This window comes from Caloenas nicobarica, chromosome 8 (genome assembly GCF_036013445.1).
Source record: "Caloenas nicobarica isolate bCalNic1 chromosome 8, bCalNic1.hap1, whole genome shotgun sequence".
Lineage (NCBI taxonomy): Eukaryota > Metazoa > Chordata > Aves > Columbiformes > Columbidae > Caloenas > Caloenas nicobarica.
The window spans coordinates 17,939,794-17,962,195 of NC_088252.1; the positions used below are offsets into that span (position 1 = coordinate 17,939,794).

Consider the following 22,402-nt stretch of genomic DNA (forward strand, 5'->3'; position numbering starts at 1 on the left):
TTATTCCTGATGATTTACCAAGATTATAATTATAACTTTGTGTAATTGTTTTTTGTATGATGGATCTTCAGCTCTGTCCTCTCTGTAATAGAGTCTAAACATAGACTGAAATAACCATAATCAGAAACAACAGTCTCAGTATGAACAGGGAAATGCTATTGGCTTCTTGGCGGTTGCTCATCTGGACATTCATCCAGTCTGTTTGTTTCTTCTTCTTAATGTTTACTGAATATTTAATGATACTTGCTATACACACAGTGCTCCTCTACATTCTTATTTAAAAGTGAGTAGTATTTCCTGAAGATGTAGGAATGCAATAGCAGTATGAAAGGCTTTGTATTATATACTCATCAAATAATGAAGCATTTTCTCTGGACTGCAAGCAATTCAATTATTTTGTTTCTGAAATAAATTAAGTAAAGCTTATTGAGTCCAGTCAGACCTTGTTTCTAGGGAATTGTAGTTCAATTTCATTTTTAATTAGATTGAATGTTGTGAATTTCTTAGCACTGGTAAGCAAGATCTGGCAATAAAATATGCACTCGATTTGTATTAAAAGTTCCTAATATCTAGTGCAGGGAACTGGCAGTATATCTGGCTTATGTTTAATTGTCCAAGTACCCTATAGTGAAAAATTCCATTTTTAAAAACCGCTGATGTGTAACAAATAACTTTTCTTTGACAAAATGGCATAGAAGATGAGCAGAGAGCAAACAGGAAATAGTATGGGACAAACATTCTGTTCTTCGTAAGCTTAATACCACATTCAACACCATGATGTTAAAAATATTGCATGCAAGAGCTACAGGATTAAACCAAACTGCTTTTTGGTTTAGAGGTGGTGTGGGGAAAAGTCTTAAGAGGTTTTTCCTCAACCACTACAGCTGTCTAGAGGCTAGTGCCTGGATTTCTAGTCAAACTAGTGGACAACAGGCTGAATTGTGATTGTGTTATACACATAATTCCTTTCGTTGGTGTGAGTTTCTCTCAGCTTTGCACCAGAGAAGCTGCTGCTCTTGCCATGTGTACCGTGATTCCCAGTGCTGATTACCCATCTTGCATTTTCTTTTCTTTCCCTTTTCTGTTTCTTATGGCTGTATAGAATCATATCCATGTTCAGACAGCGCTACAGGGCTTCTTTACAAAATGCAGGTGCTCCTGGCAAGGTGCCCATTCTGTGGTTTTTCAATACAAATAGCTTGTAGGAAGTTGAAATGTGGTGCTGTCACAGACAGCATCCCTAGCTGTTGGGAAGAACTTCCAGAAGGGATTCGGGCAAACAGCATCAGAACATGTGAGACATGTTTGAACATACTTGTATTTGGGGATTGTTGGTTGGTTGGTTGCCTCAGAGGCTGAAAAGGGTCAGCTATACATAGGTGAATGGGTAACGGGTATATGAAACGTGTCTGTGGGAAGGCTTGGTATGTGTGTTTCATTGCATGAGAGCTTGGTTGCTCCTCTTACTGCAAGAACATTTGTAGTGGGGCTGAGTGTTCCAAGGACAACCCATGTCCACATCTAGCACAAAAAGGGAATGAACTGTTATAGTATGGAGATTTCATATTGCTCTGAATTGATGGGCTGGGAGTCTCTGTCTGAATTGAAGCCTGTCTGACTTCCCGCCAGTATTTTCCTTGTAAGATAGTCACAGTAAGGAAAAACAACTTACCTTATTCTTTTACTTGTAGAAGCTGATGTTCATGAACCTTCACAAATCAGTTTTCTCATGGTCGTAATTTAAAAGTCTGCTGCCCTTAAGCAGCACTTATCTGACAGAAGAATGTAGTTAAAAACATAACTGATGATAAATTTATGTACAAAGTAGCTCTTACTCTTCACCGCCCTACAGCCCCATCATTTATGCAGATTTTTTTAGGATTAACGTTCTAAGATTTCTTACTCTTCCTTCCTGCTTTTCCTCCCATGTGCTATAGGGCATCCAGGAAAGACAAGACGGAAATATCTCCTTAGAAATATTTTTTGATATAAAAAAAAATAAAATTCTGAAAATTGAAAATTGAGACTGACAATTTCAATTTGGAAAGTGATTAATAAAAATGTCTTGAAAAAATCTTCGAGATGCATATCAGAGTGTTTCCATGAATAAATGCACTTTATACTATCATTTCTCTGATAGTAAGTACATCAAATTTCTAAGGTCTTGCCATGATGCAGAGCAAGTATTCGATTCTTTATTATTCGTATATATATGGCACCGTATGTCAGGAATAGTTTAATTCCAATGCAGTATGTTTTCCACCTTCTAAAACCTTTTTGGAAATTGCCTGTCACTTACGAGATCACCATTGTCTGCATTTCTAGCTTTTTGAAGTGCTACGCAGCTTAATCCTTTTCCCAGTCCTGTTTGTTCAATATAGCAGTAGTGTCATTCCTTAGACAAGGATGACATTTGAGCCGATTAGGAAAGATGTGTTTCTTTTCATCATCCCCATATAGTCAGCCATTAAACTGGCTGTGTCCTCCGTCTCTTTTACTACCTTAATGCTGCACCTTGAGGATCAATCAGCAGAAGTCAAAACCTCTTCAGATAGTTTTTTTGCTACAGAATTCTTCTTTTGAAAATTGTCCCTAGATCTCTGTGATGGGAAGCATAGAAGCATGATTAAACATTAACTGCAGTATTAAAAAATTAGACCAAAGCCAACCTTTGCCACCTTACTTGTTGTATAAAAAGGTAGATATGTGTATCTAGGTGTTTTTATTTGTTTGGGGTTTGTTTTGTTTCGAGGGATTGTTTGTTTGGGATTTTGTTTGTTTGGGATGGTTGTTTGGTTTGGTTTTTTTCCTGTTTGTTTGGGTTTTGTTTGGGAGGTTTTTGTTTGTTTGTTGGGGGGCTGGGGTGGTGTCTGTTTGTTTTCCTGCCTTGAGTCTTGTTTGTGTTACCACTGCATCTTCCAAGTAGCCTGTATTATATACATAATTGAGAGGACAGTGGCATCTAACTAAATCCGCAGTATGCAAAGTCTTATTTTTCTACTCAAGCAGTCTTTTTCAGAGTTAGAAATATGTTATGTCGTTGAGGTCTTCAAACAGGTTAAATGGCACTTTCCCCTTGCTTGGTAATTTTACGTACTGCCAATTGGTAAAATGAGATGGGAGTTCCTCTCAGAGTGTCATGATTTTAATTGGAACTTCAGTAGAAAGGAGTAATTCCTAACTTGTAGCCTGTCCAACTAGTAAAGCTGTGTCTCAAATTAATGAACCATGTCTTTTGCATGTTGCACTACGAATTGAAAAATGCAGCAGTTAAAAACTGGTTACTGTTATTTGTCTAATTAATGCTGATCATACACTGAATTGTAATGACAATTGGAGATACAGCTTGTACAGATTTTTATAAATACATTTGATTTTGAACAGGGTAATATGTAATAGGTACATATATGTATTTTTTCACATATCTGATCTATTTTATTTCCTCCTCTGAAATATTGTTGTATGTATTGTATTGTTGTTGTACTAATTAGTTTTTCTTCTTTAAAAAGTTTTATTTCAATGCCCCGTATGTATTGTGACTTTGGCTATAGAATTCTACATGCATTTTTGTGTGGATTACCTAGAAGAGGCAGAGAAAAGGGGATGACAATTATAAACAGGCAATTAATATATAGGCAGGAATATCCATTAAGTTTTTATTTCATGAATGTGTTATGTCCAGGTTTTACTGTGTTAGTACCTGAATGGACTTGTAATAAACAGTGCAATTGTGAATTGGCTTTAGGAAGAGAGAGACTTTTGGCCTGCAGTTGCGTGGAAGAGGTGGAATCCTAGAATAGTGACATGATCCACTGTGAATTTTGCCGTACTGTCATTAGCTTACATGTAAACGCCTTCATTATCTAACAAACCGTGATGTCGTTTACTGATGCAGACATCGTGTAAAATACCATTTTTGCAGTTTTGTGTGCAGATTTAAGGAGTGCAAACTACTCTGTTAAGCTTAAAAAAATCCCATGCTTAAGCATTCTATAAGTACCTATAGCTAAAGCATGTTTAATGTCTTTATTTAGGGTTCTGTTACTTTGCCAGACACAGACATATTCTGATATACTTTTTTTTAACAATAATATTGGTGAGAAGAGTTAAGAAAGAAGAGAAATGCTTGCTTAATTTACCACTTAAAGCTGTCGTGTCTTGGCATACTAAAGGCTTCCCTTTCCAGAGATTCTCGGTTCCTTTTTAATTATTATGACTTTGATTTATGAGTGAAATTTCCAGGTTTTCATACAAATAAATTCACAGAGTTGGCAATATAATCTTCATCGTACTGCCATCAGTCAGAAGCTCCTAGTGTGTCACATAATTGCTTTGATTCTGATTTACACAGGAACCTCCTTCTGCCATGTTGTAGTAATGCAGTAGAAAGGCCTTCAAAAACGTGAGTAGGTTCAATGAACAGCTTAACACTACCTATTAATGTAGGTATCTATGTACAGGAGTGAGGATACAGCCAAGATATACACTTTTATTAGAGTGCTGAAGACGACAACTACATTTTGAGGTACTTTTGGCTGAAGACAGCATGGTGTGCTAAAGGTCTTTTTGCAATGTAGACTTTTAATTAAGCTAGCATAGTATTGAAAGTACACGATAACTAGGTAAAAGAGAAATCTTAAATACTGTTTTGCAGCTAGTTTGTATTGTTCTATTTACTGATACATTTTAACTATTATGTAATGATTGAAAGTTGAAATGTTTATGTAATATGGTTGAAAGCAGAATTAGATCTAATAAGAAAATGTCACTGGATTTCTACTGAAGCTAGTATTGAGAAGTAAAATCTAACAGAAGGGAACGTATAGTAAAATTAAGAGAAGTTTTTTTTCCCCCACCCCCGCACTAGTGTTTGGTTTATCATATGCTGAAAAACTCTTGGCAATATATGTACAAATGATGAAATCCATTTGAAAGTTGCTGTATTTTAAATTAACTTTTCCAGACATAGCGCTACTTGTTTTGAGGAAGGATAGAACCTTCCATGATGACAAAGTCTCTTGTTATATAGAACTGCAAGCCAATATGTCCTTTACTGGACTGTATAATCTTATATAATGTATCATGTGGAAAAAAAGAACAGGTTGTTCCATGGGTTAGTGAACATGCTTTTCACAACTTTTTTTTTCTTGAGGTTGGATTTTGTCATATCTAATTTGTGGTCCAAGTTTCTGTATTCTTTTCCATCTGTCACTCTCTCTCTTGTGATTTCTTATGTTTTTTTCTCCCTTCCACTAAAGGGTAAGCTCTCCAGATTTTATTAATGCCTTCTCAGTGTGGTGCATTAGCAGGATCTGACTCTTGTCTACTAAATATCCCATTTTCATTGAACTTGCAAGAATATACTGGGATATTTCCTCCTGTGAAATAAATCTTCTGTGCCAAGTAATCAGTGGTTCAATCATTACTGTGGATCAAGACACATAAATGGACAAGCATAGAAAGCAGACTAAAGAAGTCTTACAGAGGTGATATTTATCAGTAATGGGGCTGGTATTATACCTTATAACGCAAAGCCATTACAGCTTTAGGGGAGGGATAAAGAGGAGAGAGAGAGATGACCTTCACCAGGAGAGAGAGAGGAAGACAAACCGCAATGCTGATACTGTAGCTGTCTGCACATATAACACCGTGACTGATTGCAGAGAGGTTTCACAAAGATGGAGAAGTGTCTAGACAGTGGCACAGCAAGGTTCTCAGAAGGTTTGGCCATATTTTGCAACCACTTGCAAATACAGTGGAAAGAATTGCTAATAATGAGAAGCTATTGTAATATGCAATTGTTAGTTTGATAGTTACTTGAATCATCTTCTTTTCTGATGTATTCATATTCATTGTTAACCATCAGTTCCAGGAATACACGATGTTTTGATGCATCTCATCAGTTGATCATGCATTAATACTTTATAAATCATTTGTAAACAGAACTATTACTGGGAGTCAACTAAAGGGAGAGGAAAGATGCCATGCTCGTTTAATTTGTCTTTAAGTTGTTAGGATCTTGCTGGATCAGAGAAGAAGAAGATAGGGTGTTCTGGTGCATTGAGAGAGGAGTTTAGGAAGCTCTTTCTTAGCTATCTCTGCACTCTTACTTGCTGTGATCCAGATGAGACCAAAGTGTGATGTGCTGTTCTACTCTCTGCCCAGGAAATGACAGCTGAAATTCAGCCCCAGATGTGGCTTCCATGAATAGAACATCAAAGTAGTGCTGGTGCAGTCAGGTTTTATTTTCAGCTGGAAAGTGAGAGTTCTTCTTAAAAAGTTACAGGCCTTGATGTGCATGTTTTTCATCTTCTTCTCCATGGTTAGCAAGTAACCAGTCCAATATACTCTCTGAGAAAGAATGAAGCCTGATGATCTGATTGTTCTTAAGCTTTTTGATGCTTGGGAGGTGCTAGGATAGTCTCAGCTGGGAAGGGGAGACCAGGGGAAAAGATCTTCAGGGAGACAGACTTAGCTCTCGGCTGAAAGCTAGCAAATACGGCTTGAAGCCAGTACCTGCTGCATTGCTTCCCTGTTTGTAACTAGTCATTCAAGGACAACTCTTACGCATTATGCTGGAGGCTGTTGTCACTGCTCTTTGGTAGGTTCTCATTCCAGCTTTCAGATCACTAATGTAACCCCCTGATGAAGCATGAATTCAGGTGTGCACTAGCCTCAGGTAGGATAAAACACATTAAAGTCAGCTGTGAGAAGCAGTACCCCTCTGCTTCTTGTTGCTGCTTTTTTCCAGTGAAGAGTCATGCTCAGCTTCATTATTCTGACCTAACAACGTGTCTGCCAGTAGGTTTGTGGCCAAAGCCCAGCAGCAAAGCTCAGCTTAAATGTACAGACCAGCTCTCTGTTACCTATGTGCCAGTGCAAAAGACAACTGTTTCCTGTGCAACATTCAAGAGCTGGTGTGGTTAAAATGAAGAAGTAGCTTTGCATTTTCCTCTTAGAGGAAAACCAAATTCTTTAGACTATTGCAATCTGCCCGTATAAAGAATTTGTTTTGTTTAGTCTTCCAGATCAGTTATCTTGCTCTCCTGTCCAGAAACTTAATTGTGTTATTAGGGTGCCCTCTTAATGTATCTAAAGCTTTTGATGTTATAGTTATTACACTTTACGTTCAAGCATTACCTTATTATGTAAGAACCTCTCTGAGTAAAATAAAGGCTTCCAAAATCACTAGTCACTACTTAAAAATGTGTGTTTTCACTGCTTCAGCCACATAATCTTTAAAAGGCAACGTAATGGTGCCTTACGGTGTCCAGAGTTTACAAGGCTAATCTGTCCCCAGTTACAAGACAGAGCCTTTGATAGAGCAGCGTCTTGTATTAGATTAAACTGAGTCCAGAATGTTTTATGGGGTGATTTAATATGCTGGATTGAAGGAGTTACTGTTTTTTTTAAGTGACTCTGAAAACTGAGGATTTAAGCAGCCATAAGCAACAAAAGAGCTAACGGTGAGCACCAGCATGTTGTCCTGTCAAGTGTTCCTGTTGTCTCCATTTTATTGAGATGTTTGTGGCTCTGGGAGAGGGAGTAGGCATCCAGCCAAAACCATGAGGAGCAGATTCTGCTGTTGGTTGGTTCTGCAATCTAGAGGTAATCCATTGATATAAATATGTGTGTACTGGTTTACCTGAAGGACTTAATCTACAATCTTTAGCTGTGTAAAAAAAAACCCAAACATTCAGTACCTTCCCCAGATTCCTTGTGCTAGGGCACTTTAGAGCTGTTAAGGTGTTGACTTAAGATGAAAATGGAAGCAACAGTATATATTAGTTGTGATGTCACAGTTGAAATTTAAAAAGTAGCAATTATAGCTGAAATCTGAAAGCTGTTTTATAATTTCGTATGTACAACACAACTTCTTACTGGAGGTTGTAGCCATGGCTGCAGTGATTGCTGCACTTTGTGAATAACCCATGTAGTTACCACCTCTCAGTGAAAGAGTAATTTAATAGTAATTTTAGTTAAGTACAGTTTTCAAAACTGTCTTAAAAAGAAAAAAATGACTGTGTCTGTGTTTCCTGTCTTCTTTGCTATTTAGTAAGACTAGAGATTAATAAAAATATACTGGATATGGATACAGGAAAAGACAATTGTTATTTTAAATCCTGGCTGTTATATCATTTAGCCATGATGTGCCTTGCTTTTCCTGTAGTGTCCCCACCCCTCGTATTGTGCAATCAAATCCTAGCTGAATGTCTGAATGTGAACATGAATTTGAAACAGAACAATACAATAATAAGCAAACCTACCATTTTGGAGAATTTTATTCCTGCATTACATTTAAGGTCTGTAACACATTTTTAACCTTTTACGTTTCTAAATCTCTGTGCTAGTCACTTTCTCACTCTGCACACTCATATTAATCAGAATAGATTTTTGGAAAGGCTAATTACAGTTACCAACTTAAGTTGTGATTTTCTAATGAGATATAAAAAAGCTTTCTATCTGACAGGAGGCAGACTCCAAGGTTTGGGTAAGCTAGGCTGCCTTTAAACTCCTTTTGCTTTCTTTTTAAGTGAAGAGTAACTCTGTCCAGAAATCCAGAGATCTAGTATGTTCTGTACACACTTACACGTGTCCTTGAAGAGGTAAACTAAGCAGGAATGACATAATGCTAACAATATGGAAAATATGGAAGATCTACTCAAGATGTTTTAATGAAATCAGTTTCAAAACTAAGGCATTTTCAAGGTGGGTATTTATACCAGATGAAAATATGTTAGGGTTGTAAGTCTAGCAAGTGCCCAATGGGTAGGGAGAAAGGTGGCTCCACTCATATCCCTTTGTTTGCCTTGCTGGATCGTGGCCAGTGCCTCATCTGAATATAAAGCCTCTATCTCAACGGTAATTAGAATAAATAATGATGTGTTCTAATATTGTTTTTGTTAATGATCACCTATGTTGTTTTTTACCCTCAGCTTTCTCTGTTAGAAGATGCAGGGTTTGGCGGTGTTCTTCTTTACATTGATCCTTGTGACTTACCAAAGACTACGGATCTTGCTGATAAAGCTTTTATGGTTTCCTTGAATAGCGGAGGAGATCCATCAACACCTGGTTATGCCAGTATTGGTAAGTACTGTTCAAGGCATGTTCAGTTAATGGACATTTTAGTTCTCTGCATATTGTAAGTACGGGAGTTAAAACATTAAACCAAATCCTGCCAGAAGTAGAAGCCCTGAATAAGGGAACACTGTGTAGTGCAGCATGGCTCAAAGGATGGAATCTCATCTCGAAAGTTCTTTTCCGTAAACTCTTGGCACAAAGTTTGTACTCTAAATAATTTATTTTGTGTATTCACACACTGGACCATTATTCCTGATTATTCTTATCCCATGAAAAAAAAAGCTGTGAAGTACCAATCCAGCAGTTTACGAGCAGGTTCCATGGGATCCGTCCCGACTGAAAGGAGTATTCTTCCTTTCATTCTGTCTTCCAATTTCATAGTATCGGTAATGGAAACTTCTGGTGAATAGGTGAAAAGTAAAATGTAATCATAAATTTATATTTAAAAATATTTAAGAAAAAATAATGTTTACAGTATCTTTGCACAATTACCACTTGAATAGGATGTATTCATTTAGCCTTGTCTCAGTTCTGCCTAGATTGATTTGGTTATCAATTATGCTCCTCTAAATACATTTATTTTCAAAATATGGGAAATAAAGAATTGATTTTAAGGAATTACGTAGTCTTTTAAAAGTTTAAAGTTGTTCATTTGTTTGTTTTTTTAAAGCAATGTTAACAATAAATAGAAGCAGCATTGTATTTGACTTCCGTGTACTACTTAAATCTCCATTCTGGCAGTTCAGTGAATGTGTCTTCTGCTCCTCTGCTCCCTTTTCAGCTTTATAACCTTTTTTACTATCTAACTATTTGGAAATGTATTAAGCAGCAGTCTATGAGTTTGTGACAAGGCTTCATCAAGAATGTTTGGTCCAGTTACTAGCTCAGACATCTCAAGTCTGACTTGAATTGGCACTAAATCAACTGAGGCAATGCTGAGATACTTCATGACTAGAATGGCAGAAAATAGAAATATTTGCCTGGTTGTCAAAGAAGGGTGTTAGCTATTCACAGCATGAATGCCTTGACAGCTCAGTGGGAAAGAAATTGCACATTTTCTCAGTGTCTCAGTGTACCTGACCCAGTGTTCTTAAAAGTGCCCTGGGAGCTACAGAGGTAAATATAACACTCTTCAAGCTTTATTCTTGCTCATTTCACGCAGCTTATTTGAAAAACAGTTTGTTGCTTATCTGTCTGGCTGACTTCTTAATGTTTTATTTACCCTACATGAGAAGTAAAGCTAATTAAAGCGGATACACAAACATGAAGATGCCACTTCAATGTCTAAACCTTATGTGTTGGTTTTCTGTCAGTAAATGATCTCATTGGCAATGTGCGTTCCAATCTCCAGTTTGAGAAAAAGAAGCTTAATTATATGGAAAATGGTGATATTCTTATAAGTACATTGGTGGTTTCTACTAGAACCCTAGTGTGCCTTGTGTGTGGTTTTAAATCTCTGAGCAACACTCATAAGCAGGAATAGGCTATCGTGTTTCTAAAATCATTTATATTTTGGTCATTGAATGCAATGATGAGCTGAAAAGAGCTCAAGGGAACAGTTGAGGAAACTCTCTTTTTACTGTTCTGTCACTGGAAGGTAGATCAGATGGAAGCAATGTCTGTGTTTCTGATGATGATTTTCTGTAGAAACTATGAATCAATTCGGTTAGAGGTAACTTTTGCCCAGGACAAATACAAATTTGTCTGGAGTGCAGACTTTTGCCTGAGGAATGTGTTTGCATGTAAGGTAGTTAAACCAACTACATGTAGAATAAAAGTGCCAGATACCCAGGGTTGCCCCGTCACTTTGATTCACCGAGTGTAACAGGCACTCCAAGAGATTTTATTGGAAGCTCCTGCTTAAATTATTGGCCTGTTGTTGATACCATCTGCACTTCACGTAATGCCAACAGAACTGTTACTACTCCAATCTCAGGGACTGCTCTGCCACCATTCTCGCTTTTACTAGGAAATTCCTAGTAAGATGAGTGATCCAAAGTTAGTCTTGTGCTAGGTTAATAAAAAGTAGGAAATGTGTATTGTCATGCTGCACTTTTCTCATGTTCTTTTAGTCTGAAAACATTTCTGCGTGGCAGCAGAATATTGGACAGCTTCAGGTTTTTTCCTAGAAAATAAATCTTCAGGAAGTGATAACATTTACAGATCTCTTCTCAAAGTTGACAACATTTTTTAAATGGGATATGTAATATTTCGGAGAGAACTTTAGAGTTCTCCCATGGTTTTAGCTCAAATCTTCTGTTTCATGAAGATTAAATACTGTACTTCTGCATAGGAATTATTTTAGAAGGTACAGAAATTGCTTGAGGATGGGTTTCAGATGTGTACTATCTATCAGTGGAATGATTTTTTTGATCTCTGTTTAATAAAGGGGAAAAAGTAGTGACATGGAAAGGGAAGTCAACAGCACTTATGTAAAAGTTTCTGCAGCTTTGTTTGATAATTTAATTATTCTGTTCCTAAGACTCTCCCAATCCCGTGTCATAGCAGTCCTGAAACAATCATATGGGCCTTTGTGAGCATCAGTTCTGTCTTTCTGATTGCCAAAATCTAGTATCCTCCATTTTTAGAAATCTTTATTCTGTCTTCTTTCTATTGAAATGCAACAGAATCAGTGGACGGGACCCAAAGAATTCAAGGGATTAAGAAGTTTGAGAAGGAGATAAGAGACCTATGTGGCAAAAAATATCCTGAAAATTAGAAGATGAGCATAAACCTTGAGTGATTTCCCCATCTACTTTTTTTCCACTTTGGCTTTTAGGATGCTGCACTTAGTTTCACCTGCCTTTGTATGACAGAGACACATTAGATTTCTCCATTGCTGTACTTCAGAGCCATTTTAAATCAAATTTGTTTCCACACAGGAAATGACTCACTAAACAAAAATATGGATAGAACCTATTTGTCAATTCTGGTATGTAAATAGAAAAGTGCCATTGTGATAAGCATTGAGAATGCTGCCCCTGAGATAAGATACCTCATAACAGAATCGCTATCTGTGCAGTGGTGGAACAGAAATTATTTCATGAAGAATTCAGACAACATCATAGAAAATACTGTGAGCTTAAAAATGCTGAAATATAACAGCTGTAGTATACAATCTTATGCTGTCAGCTGGAGTTTCCAGTGTAATGTTGTTATAGAGAATTGTTACACAGAGGTTATAACAGTAAGGCAAAGTGGTATATTTGGCAGTAGTTAACAGCTAGTCCTGTGAGCTGTGCTACAGGGATTTGGGTGAAAAATCAGTAACAAGGAGAAATGCACAGTGTCCCTAGAACTGTGAATGGTGGACATTATTCAGGAAGAGGAATTGACATGAGCATTCCTCAAAAATTGCTAATAGGACTTGATTTCAGAGGAAGGGACAAGGAAGATGAGGAATTGGTGAGGTGCGGATCCAGTGCAGGCCACAGCTGATGAGACCGTCAGTGAAGTTTGTGATGCCTCTGACAACATTTAAGAAAGGACAGGAATGCTGGACAGGCAGGGGAGTGAAACTGGGCCTGGAAGAAGGCAGGGCGAAGGTGCTGGTGTAATCTTTTAGGTTTTGTTTCTCACTATCTAAATCTGCCTTAATTGCCAAGAGTTGACTCTGTTTTGCCCATGACAGTAATTGGTAAGTGATCTCCCTGTCTTTAGCTTGACCAATGAGCTTTTCCATCTTATTTTCTCCCCCCGTCCTGTTGAGTAGGGGGAGTGAGAGCACAGCTGGGTGGGTGTCCGGAAGCTGGCCAGGGTTAAGCCCCCACACTGCGTTCTCCATGTTTTGCTAAATTACAGCAAAAGTTAAAGAATACCAAATATGCATCATAAAAATCCCATGGCATTTACCTCTTTAGTCATATGTCATTCTTTAATCGAGCTTAGCCAATTCTGCAGTGAACACAGGGAACTGCTGCTACTACTTGGAGTGTGGGTAAGGAAGTACATGCTGTGATTATATATGTTTATGGGCTTCCTGCCTCTTATCTGAATTTGTCCTTAGTGTCCTTTACTTCATGATATTTTACTCCTCTGAAGCAACCAGGTGAGCAGAAGTTAACTAGAAAATAGAAAGTTGTGTAACAGTTTTAACCATGCATATGCAACATATGTTCTAAAATGTTATGTTATAAATCATCATGACTTTTTACAAGATGTCTTCGGCCCTGGTTTCTCTGTTCTTCTAAAGAACAAAACACTGTTACAAGGATAGATTTTTCTATGCTTGCCTTTGCAGCTGTGGAAATGATCCTGTGAATAATAATAATTATTATTATTATTATTAATAATAATAATTAGTATTATTATTATTTTCAAAATTTGTGTTTACTTTCTGCTAATAACATCAGATAAATGAAACATGAAGATAATTTGGTGTAAAATGACTGTCTACTTTCAGTCTTCTGAAGGGTTTTTTTGTTTTATTTTCCTTATGGGCAAACTGAAGCTGGGGGGAAAGAAGAGTTTACTGTGCCGTATTTAAATTTAGGGAGGGTGTGTATATATGTTTACATTTCCTCTTGATCATTTTATTTTTTACTCATGACATGATTTGAGTGGTTGCCGTAAGAAAAAACCTACACTTTATCGTTACAACCACACTGTTCTATGTGATATAGTATTTTTTGTGTGAAAAAAATCTCTGGTAATGCAATAGAGAGGTAAATCTTTAGAAAATACTGGGTTTTGAACACTGAGGAGAGTAAGTAATAATTTCAGAAGATTTTCAATAATGCGTCTAGCACTAAGGGTTCAAAAGGTATCCAAATCCGTTATTTGCCTCTTCAGATTTTGCAGGATGCAATAAAGCAACTCTATTTGTATTTAAGTACCAAATTACATGCTCTGAGTTTTGGGGGTTTGTGGTTTTTAGTTTTTCCTCCTGTCTAGCTTTCAATTGTTGTTGCATGTGTTTAAAACTGAGAAAATCAGTGGGAGGTCGAAATATTTTGGGCTCACAGGTTTGAGTGTGTGAACCCTCTTAAATGTGTATCAGATATTGTTTTGTCTTCTGTTAAGATGCCTATAATTTTATCTTGAGGGGAGGAGTGAAATTTGAATTGAAAATGCAGTGATTTTTATCAATTAGAGTATTAGAAGAGGAGGGTAGAAATGACTGCTAATGGTGCTGCAATAGCTTGCTAGCAATGTTTGTATCATTTAACTCTTGCAAATGCCATACTGAACCATCTGGTCAAAACTTTTCTCAATTTCAAGTAAATAATTGTTAAAAAACATGAATTTAAAAGAGTAGTGGAATGTACAAGTGGTAGACACCAAAATATTTGAAAAACGACAAATAAATCCTTCCTATGCTGCAGAATTAGTTCATTGGAAAATATTCTGTCTAAATACTTGCTGACTCCTTAGAAGTTGGAGAGGACTCCTCAGGTTTTTGACATTTCAGACAGTTTCTAACTACTAAACAGCCTTGACTCCTTACAGAATGTTTTCCACTGAAGCCACTTTGTCTTTCATGTAGCAAAAATAGCATTTTAAATGGTGTCCAGATTAAATTTTTGAAGCTCCTCAACTCACAACTGAGTTTAGCATATTTAAATCTTTTTGTGAAATCACGATTGAAAATAATCCTGCCGTAGCTTTACTGACATGATATTTCCATTCAGTCTAATTCGTGTGAGTGAGCTAATTTATTATGCGCTTGTGAAACAGCAAACGTCACCGAATGGCAGTAAGTCTAGCTGGTGTGTTGGAATATGCTACGACAAGAATGTGGGTGCCTGCAGAATCAGTCGAAATGAGTTGTCCTTGCCTGGGCTAAGAATGTGGCTCAGGGAAAACTGCTTTTGCAGCATCGGGGAGTTTTGTGAGCGCTCCCTTGCACTCCTTATATAGCTGCAGGTTGTACGTAGGAATGGTGTTAAGAAGCAGATGAGGCACAAGACAGGATATTGAGGGAATATTTTACTAGATCTATGTGTATGGATGAGGAAAGGAATTACTTTTGTTTGCAAAGGTGGAGGGATGAATGGCTGTGTGTTTGCTCACATAGCAACATAAAACGATCCATTTTAAGAACCAGCTAAGCTCTGAACTGGCTGTCAGCTAGAGGCCAATTTTATGGACCACTTGCTCTGTTGCCAGTCATTTGCTGCTTAATGCCCTTCTCTGCTCATTACTGTGGTTTCTTCTCATCCTTTATCTTTCACAGACTTTTCCAGCAGCTTCATTGTGTTTCAGGTGGGGGTTGTTTTCTTTCAGAACCCAATTAAACTAATGTTACTGGAGATTTTTTTCATCTAGCAGTGTCTAGCAGATAGGCAGAAAAGTTTAGCAGTATTTGTACCTGAAATTTGAGTTTATACCAAAAACATGCATAGAAATAGCAAACCAATGGTCACTTTCACTTTTTTGGTAATTGTAGCCTGTAAACATATTTATTTATTCACTGTAACTGAAACACTTGCTTAGCCCAGTATCAAATTGGTGATGACACCTCCCCACTGCAAGCCAGTAACAGTGGTATTGCTGGTATCTGGGGATCCAGAAGGGGCTTAGAACAGTAGGTAGTTACCTTTTGAGTGGGCTTGTTTTTGAAGGCTCTGAAACTCTGGTTATAGTATTATGGCAAAACAACCTCAGTTTCCTAGGCCTATTTTTCTTGTGTTTTTAATAGTTGTGTCTAATTATCACCCTCTTCCATTTCAGGTGATATATTGTACATTTTGAAAAATGATATTTGTCAAAATGTAAAGGATTTTCTCTTAATATGACTGACTATTCAAGAAGCTTAGATTTAAAACTGGCTGTAAGGTATTTAATGAAGAGTTAAGTTCATTTAAAATAAATGCTCTGAGGTAGAATATGTTTATGAATTTAGGCTGAATTTCATGTTTAGTTTTGTATGCAGAAAGGGGATTTTTAAAAAGCCTTCTTAAACTTTAAAATAATGAACTTTTCCCTTCTATTAAGAAGTTGATGAAATACAGGGAAGAGACAAAATGGCTAAGTGATTGAGCATTTTTAACATAAGGCAAATTCACTATTAGTTATGCCTTTTTCCTAATCTATTTTGTATGTGCAAAGCAAATACGTGTTTTGGAGATGACTGTGTTTTACTCAAGTGTAGTGCTAAGATGACACCTCAGAGTAAATGGCAGGCATTTCTGGTAGGTGATGTTATTAACGCTGCTGTAATTGCCAGAAGTACAACTCTTCCAAAGTATGGACTCTGGTCAGATTCAACCAATAATTTTGCCCATATAGAAGCTAAAGGGGAAAATGTCAGAACCAGAATGACTGTACAGCAGGTTAGGTACCCCTCACAGGAAGACAGAGCAGATAGTAGGTGTATATGTATAAAATAAAGAAATTGTATCTGATAATAAAGCTTGGTTAACTTTCTTATATATTTATGCATATACGTAATGCAGTGGAATTTTATCCTCGTAGCATTCCTGTGCGCAAGTTGGATACTACGGTGTAACTCTTATGTATTGCAGAGTTAACACCTGCAAGTGCACCTGCATCGTAGGAAGGGCACCATAAAGTCAGCTGGCTGATTTTTTTTAAGCAATTAAAGATGTAATTAGTTTTATAATTGAATTTTTTTTTAGTGCAGTTTGAATACTGCAAGCCAGAATAAACCAAACCATCTTTAATTTGACTTGATCTCTGTTCCAGCCCACTGCTTACCATATTCAGCAGCTGCATAAAAAAGATAATAGTACCTCTTCCTACTTTCAGAGAGGTTGAAACTCCTCCAGAAGAAAACTTAGTCATCTTAAAATGGAGATGTGTAAAATACTTTTTCTTTACATAAATGTGTTCTATCATATAGTACTGTTATGCAGAATATCTACAAGACATAAGTAATTTATCACAGCTTGGGTGCAGGAGGTTGCATTTCACTTTGTTGAACCGTGAGATTTCTGGCAGACCGTTCATCTAGGTTACCGAGGTCCCTCTGAATGACAGCACATCCATCTGGTCTATCAGCCACTCCTCTGTTTTGTATCTGCTTCAAACTTGCCAGTCACCTTCCTGTAGAAGTCTATGTGGTTGCTCAGACGTGATTTCCCTTTTGTGAATCTATTCATACCACTCCCAATTACCTTCTTGTCCTTTGTATTTTTGGAAATGATTTCCAAGATTATGTACTGCATCACCTTCTTGGAACTAAGGCTGATCCCAGATCCTCCTTGGATGTGATAGGAATGATATTTGCTTTTGTCATGTCCTCATGAGCTGCTTCTGCCTGGTTAACCTCTACTGGATGGTCTTCAGGTGTGATGTTTTGAACCACTGTAGACGTATTGCCTGAGAATGCTCAACATGACTGTAGACATAGTGACTGCTTTCTATTAAGGAACATTAGATTCGCATACCATTGCTGGTACAAAGTTGCAAGACTCCTTTGTGTAAGAGACTGCATCAGTTTTGATGCATAGCTGTTCTCTCCTTTTCTCTACTAAAACAGTTCAAAATATTCTGATGTTTGTTCTGTGAAAGCATGGAGCTTCATTTTGGGAAAGGGATAGTACTGGGAGCAGTATTTGGGGGCAGAGATGGCCAGGTGCCAGCTGTGCAATACAAGAGAATTTCATAAACATGTAAGAATGTCTGTAACAAGGAGGCAGTCACAGCTTACAAAGCTGCTTTCTTCAGTGCTCTTGGAGTAGTCCTGTGTGCAGTGATGCCAGGCAGTATTTGCTGTGTGATGGGTACAATGCCAGAATGAGACACACTCAGTTTGTTGCCAGATGTTTTTGTTATCTGGCATGTTTTTCATGTGCAAAACTAGCCTATGAGAATGATTTGAATCAACCTTTGAAACTTTGGTGACTGTTTCAATTTCAATTAAGACAAGTATATGCACAAAATGTGTGTAACTTCCAATACCTCTTATATGCTAATTTTACGTAGCTGACAGGTGGGTCTATTGAGTTAGTGGAAAAAAGAGTGAAGCCTCCTGGGTTATTTAAAACCTTGTTGATGTCATAGATCTTTTAGAATAATGATATAATGATTTCCATATTTAAAATGTTGTGCTATAGGGATCACCCTTTACAAAATATGTAATGAACAAATGCTTGTGCTGCCTACTTAGGAGGTAATATTTTTTACATATAGCAGATGTCAGCTAAAGCTGACATGTGGTCACAATTTGTTCCTTTCTGGTATAATGCTTATAACAAGGAGACTAATTTTAGAACAGCTGGCCTACTTGAGTTTTAAAATGCCTAGGTTTTGGTTTTTTCTTTTTTTCCCTTGATTTCCAAGCATCAACAGTCTTTCAGCTAGTCCACTGTGTGATTTCCATCAAGCCTAGTTTAATCCAGAACTGCAAGGGATTTTCAGCATTTTTTTGTGTACTCCGGAAGAACTGAACTGCACATTGCCAAACCTTCAGCAGTTAAAACTTGGGCAGTATTAATTTTTGCATAGCATAAAATCTGTTTTTCTTTTCATAGTAGTAAATGAAATGTAAAGGTGAAGTAAAACTAAGAATTAATTTGCTTGTCAGTTGCTTCTGCTCCCTCCCAAAATCACTGTATGAGCTGCAACTTTGAGTTTTGTTAGCAAGAGGCAAAATATTTCTCTGGATAGTAATATTATGTGCTGACAATCCATTGAAAAAAATAGATACATGACCTGGCATGAACTATCTTGATCAATGTTTTAAAAGTTCCCTAGAAAGAGAGAATATAGGCTTTGCAAGGATAGTGTGAGTGGAGTATGTCTTGAGTTAAAATGAGGCGACTCAGGTGTAAGGAGACTTGCATAAAGGCTGTATGGATAATTTCATAACAGTATCTTTGATTTTTGTAAAAAGCCGGGGGGTGGGAGGGGAGGAGAGAAGTTCCGTAATACTAGAGATGCAGGTATCGAATGATTGCTACTGTGTTTGGCTAATTTTACTTTGTAGTTGTACTAGGTTTCTAAGCCTTAGGTCCTTCGATGCTCTTATTACTTTTTTAATGTTAGCCTTCTATTTTTTAAGTGCAAGCGTTATCTCATGAGCTTCAGGATACTGGAGGAAACTTAGAAGTGCAGCTTGACTGCTGTCTAATTTAAAAAAAAAGAAGCATACGTAATATCCTGAAACATAATGCAGATGAGGAATACATACATGGATTTTAGGTATATTTCATAACTGTTAGGCATTACTCATGCTTTTAAAATTTTTTTTTTGTATGTTAGTATAACATATCAAAGCAGAGAAAAGAAGCATGCTTAAAACACTTAGGCAGGAGCAGTAGTCCTTAGCTGGTCAACAATGTTTTCCAAGATTTACAGCGTCAGTTTTATTTTTTGAGGTTTTGGCAATTTCGTCTTGTTAGATGAAACATGTCCGTGTTTCTAGAATCTGAATTTATCCTGTGATTTATACAATGAACCTGTAATTCTGAACTCTGAAGCTCTGATTTAGGACTGTTACATCTCTTGTTCACTTTGTAAGATGAAAAGTTGAATTGCAAATCCTGTAATACATTTACAAATCCTAAAGCATATGTAGAAATGCTGCAAGAGATTTACAAATCGTAACATACATCTTAATAAAGTAATTTTTAGCTATACAAATCTATTCTCAGAAGTCAAAATCTCTGTGATCCTAGCAGAGATCGTTCTTGTAATTTAATGGGGTTTCTGGTTTGGGTCAGGTTCTTTATGATTTGTTCCTATGGGACTTATGTTTATTAAAATACTTTACTTTGTCAGTTTCTCCTTCAGCTTCATAGAGTTAAAAAAATAATTAAAACCATTATCCTCTGAAAAGAGAGAGAAGTTGCCATTCATAGAAGATACAAAAACTGTTTCCCAGTGATTGTATTATAGCACAAATGAGCAACTGAAACTTGCATAAAACTAGTGGGATTTAGTAAGGTATTTGTCTCATAGTCTACACATCTCACTATGGATCATTTTTTGAAAAGACATGTTAATGTCTTGTCTCACCTTAAGATGAGAAAAATTCCTAGCTTTATTTTTTTATTGTCATTTCTTTGGATTTATTGTGTTTTGAATATATGGCTACCGTGAATGTTGTATGTACTGTTTGGGGAGCCAGACACTGGAACATGTTGTCCACAGAAGAATCTGAAATGCGGCTGGACATGGTCCTGAGCACCTTGATCTAACTAATGCTGCTTTGAGCAGGAAGGTTGGGCTGGATGATCTCCAGAGGTCCTTTCCAACCTGAATCATTCTATGTTTCTGTGAGTAGGTAACAAATTTTAGAATAAATTCAGCCTGCCAGCCAGTTCTTCAACAGTATTATTAATTAATTTAAAAGATTAAAAAGTCATCTAGGACAGGATGGCCTAGAAGAACCTGGGAACTGTGACATGAAGCCAGAAAACCCCAGAGTATACCTTATAGTGTTCTTCCTTAAAGTCCAGCGGATAAGAGCTGGCTGTCTGGAATGCTTTCAGAAAACATGTCTGTATGATAGGAAGGAAAACAAAATATTGAGCAAGACATTAATGAACAAAATGAGATATAGGAATAAAATATGCTTTTTGGCAGAAGTATAGTTCGTTTTTTCCATTTTAACTAGAACTCACCTTTTAAATACAATTATTACGGAATTACTTTATTATTCGAATCAACTGTTATTATTGACTATCTCGTGTCATTTCTTGGTCTTCACTCTTGATCTGTAGTTCAAAGGACTTCAGTCTTTCTGAAAATAAAGAGCAAGATGCTGTGTGTGTTGGCATTATGCAGCCATTTAAATTGATCTTGGTATAGTATTAAAATAGGGGAAGGCTTCTGTGACACCTGTTGTAACTGAGAGACAAAGGAAGAAGTCACTGATTGAACACATCCATCTAACTCAATGTCAGCACAATGGCAAGTATGCATTCATGACCCAGTCTAAAGAATCAAAACAACAGTAATGGTCTGAATTGGAAGAATCAGTGAATGTTTTCTGTGATCTACGAGTTTAAGGATAGAATTAGATGGATGAAACATGGATACTTACGTTATTGTAATCTGTGGTTTGCAGACATTAAAGAAGATTTCTCAAACAGTACCAGGTGCTGTGCAGTGAGGAAGATGACAGGATGAAATACATTTTAGAATTTTTATTAAGGAACTTCTAACACATGGTGAGAAATGCGTTAGTCAGTTTTATGACATACCCTGTAACAATCATATTAGTTTTTTCTCTGACTGTAAGGTGTGGTCTTGGTAGCTCATAAACAGTTTTTGAGGGTGCTAAAGGAATTACACCTTCTGAATAGGAGCTATACCCAGTGGTTCTGAGGGACAATGGCAAAGAGGATAGGCTAAAAGAAACCTTGAGGTCCAATAGTGTTTGTACTAGCTGTTGCAGCATTACAATAATCTTCATGATTCTTTGGTGGTGCAGGAGTTACGAAAAGCTGCATGAAGGTTTTCTGGAAGGTCAAGTACAGTGACCATTGTAGTATTCTGGTAGGTGCCACAGTTACTGCGTGGTGCTCAAAGCTACTTTTTTTAACATGAAAGCAAGTTGTCCGTCCTGGAAGAAATGCTTGCATTGTTTTGTTCCTCCAGACTTTGGGCACAGGAAAGCCATTCTGAGCCTCAGAAATTTCTGCTTTCCCCTATACTGCTCTAGCTAAAACAAATTCTTGTGGATAAAGTAATTGACAGTCAGATTTACAGGTGGGTTTTCTGAAATATGGGATTGCTTGAGGGGCATTAAAAGTTCTGCTATCTGTATTCCGAAGTCTGTAGATACGCATATGTTTACAGCTGCTTTTCTTAAGCTATGTCTGACAGCCCAGTAAAACGGAACCGAGTTAGTAGTAGTGGTACTAATGCACTGGTAGCCCTGTGCTAATTGGTTGTGATAAGAAGGTATATATCCTCACATGAACTGGTTTTTACTTTGTAGACATGACTTTGCAATACGCAGATTCCCTGTCCTCTGGTAAGGGTCTGGACACCTACTGCTTAATGACGAGGAAAAAAAAAAAGTAATTAGAAGGAAAAATATCAAAAGACTTCGACAGTAGTATTTAAATAGAGACCTTATCTGCTTCTCTCTCCTGATAATTCCTTCTATATTTGATTAAACTGAGAAACAGAGAGTTCAGGTCCTATTGGTGTGGCAACAAAAGAATTGCTAAGAGCTCTAATGTCTAAGGAAATTATTCTTGCATGCAGCCTACTAAGAGTATTGTTTGGAGCTAGTCTCCTTTCAAAAGGATGTTACTGTATCTTTTTTCAACTTTTAAATAGACATTATTGTAATATTGAATACTTTCTACATTAAATTTGAATAATTGAGCAATCATTGAAAGGATATAGGAGACAATACAGTCATTACAGTGAGGCTGGTAATGCCTTGATCTTTTGATTT

At 37.0% G+C, this 22,402-nt stretch overlaps 1 protein-coding gene across 1 annotated transcript in view; it reads left to right on the forward strand.

Annotated features, from left to right (window-relative positions):
• Positions 1–22,402, forward strand: part of NAALADL2 (N-acetylated alpha-linked acidic dipeptidase like 2) — a 244,835-nt gene that overhangs the window by 90,376 nt on the left and 132,057 nt on the right. Inside the window, exon 5 of the mRNA XM_065640342.1 lies at positions 8,937–9,087. Coding sequence (XP_065496414.1) covers positions 8,937–9,087 — 151 coding nt within the window. The remainder of the gene's footprint in view (positions 1–8,936; positions 9,088–22,402) is intronic.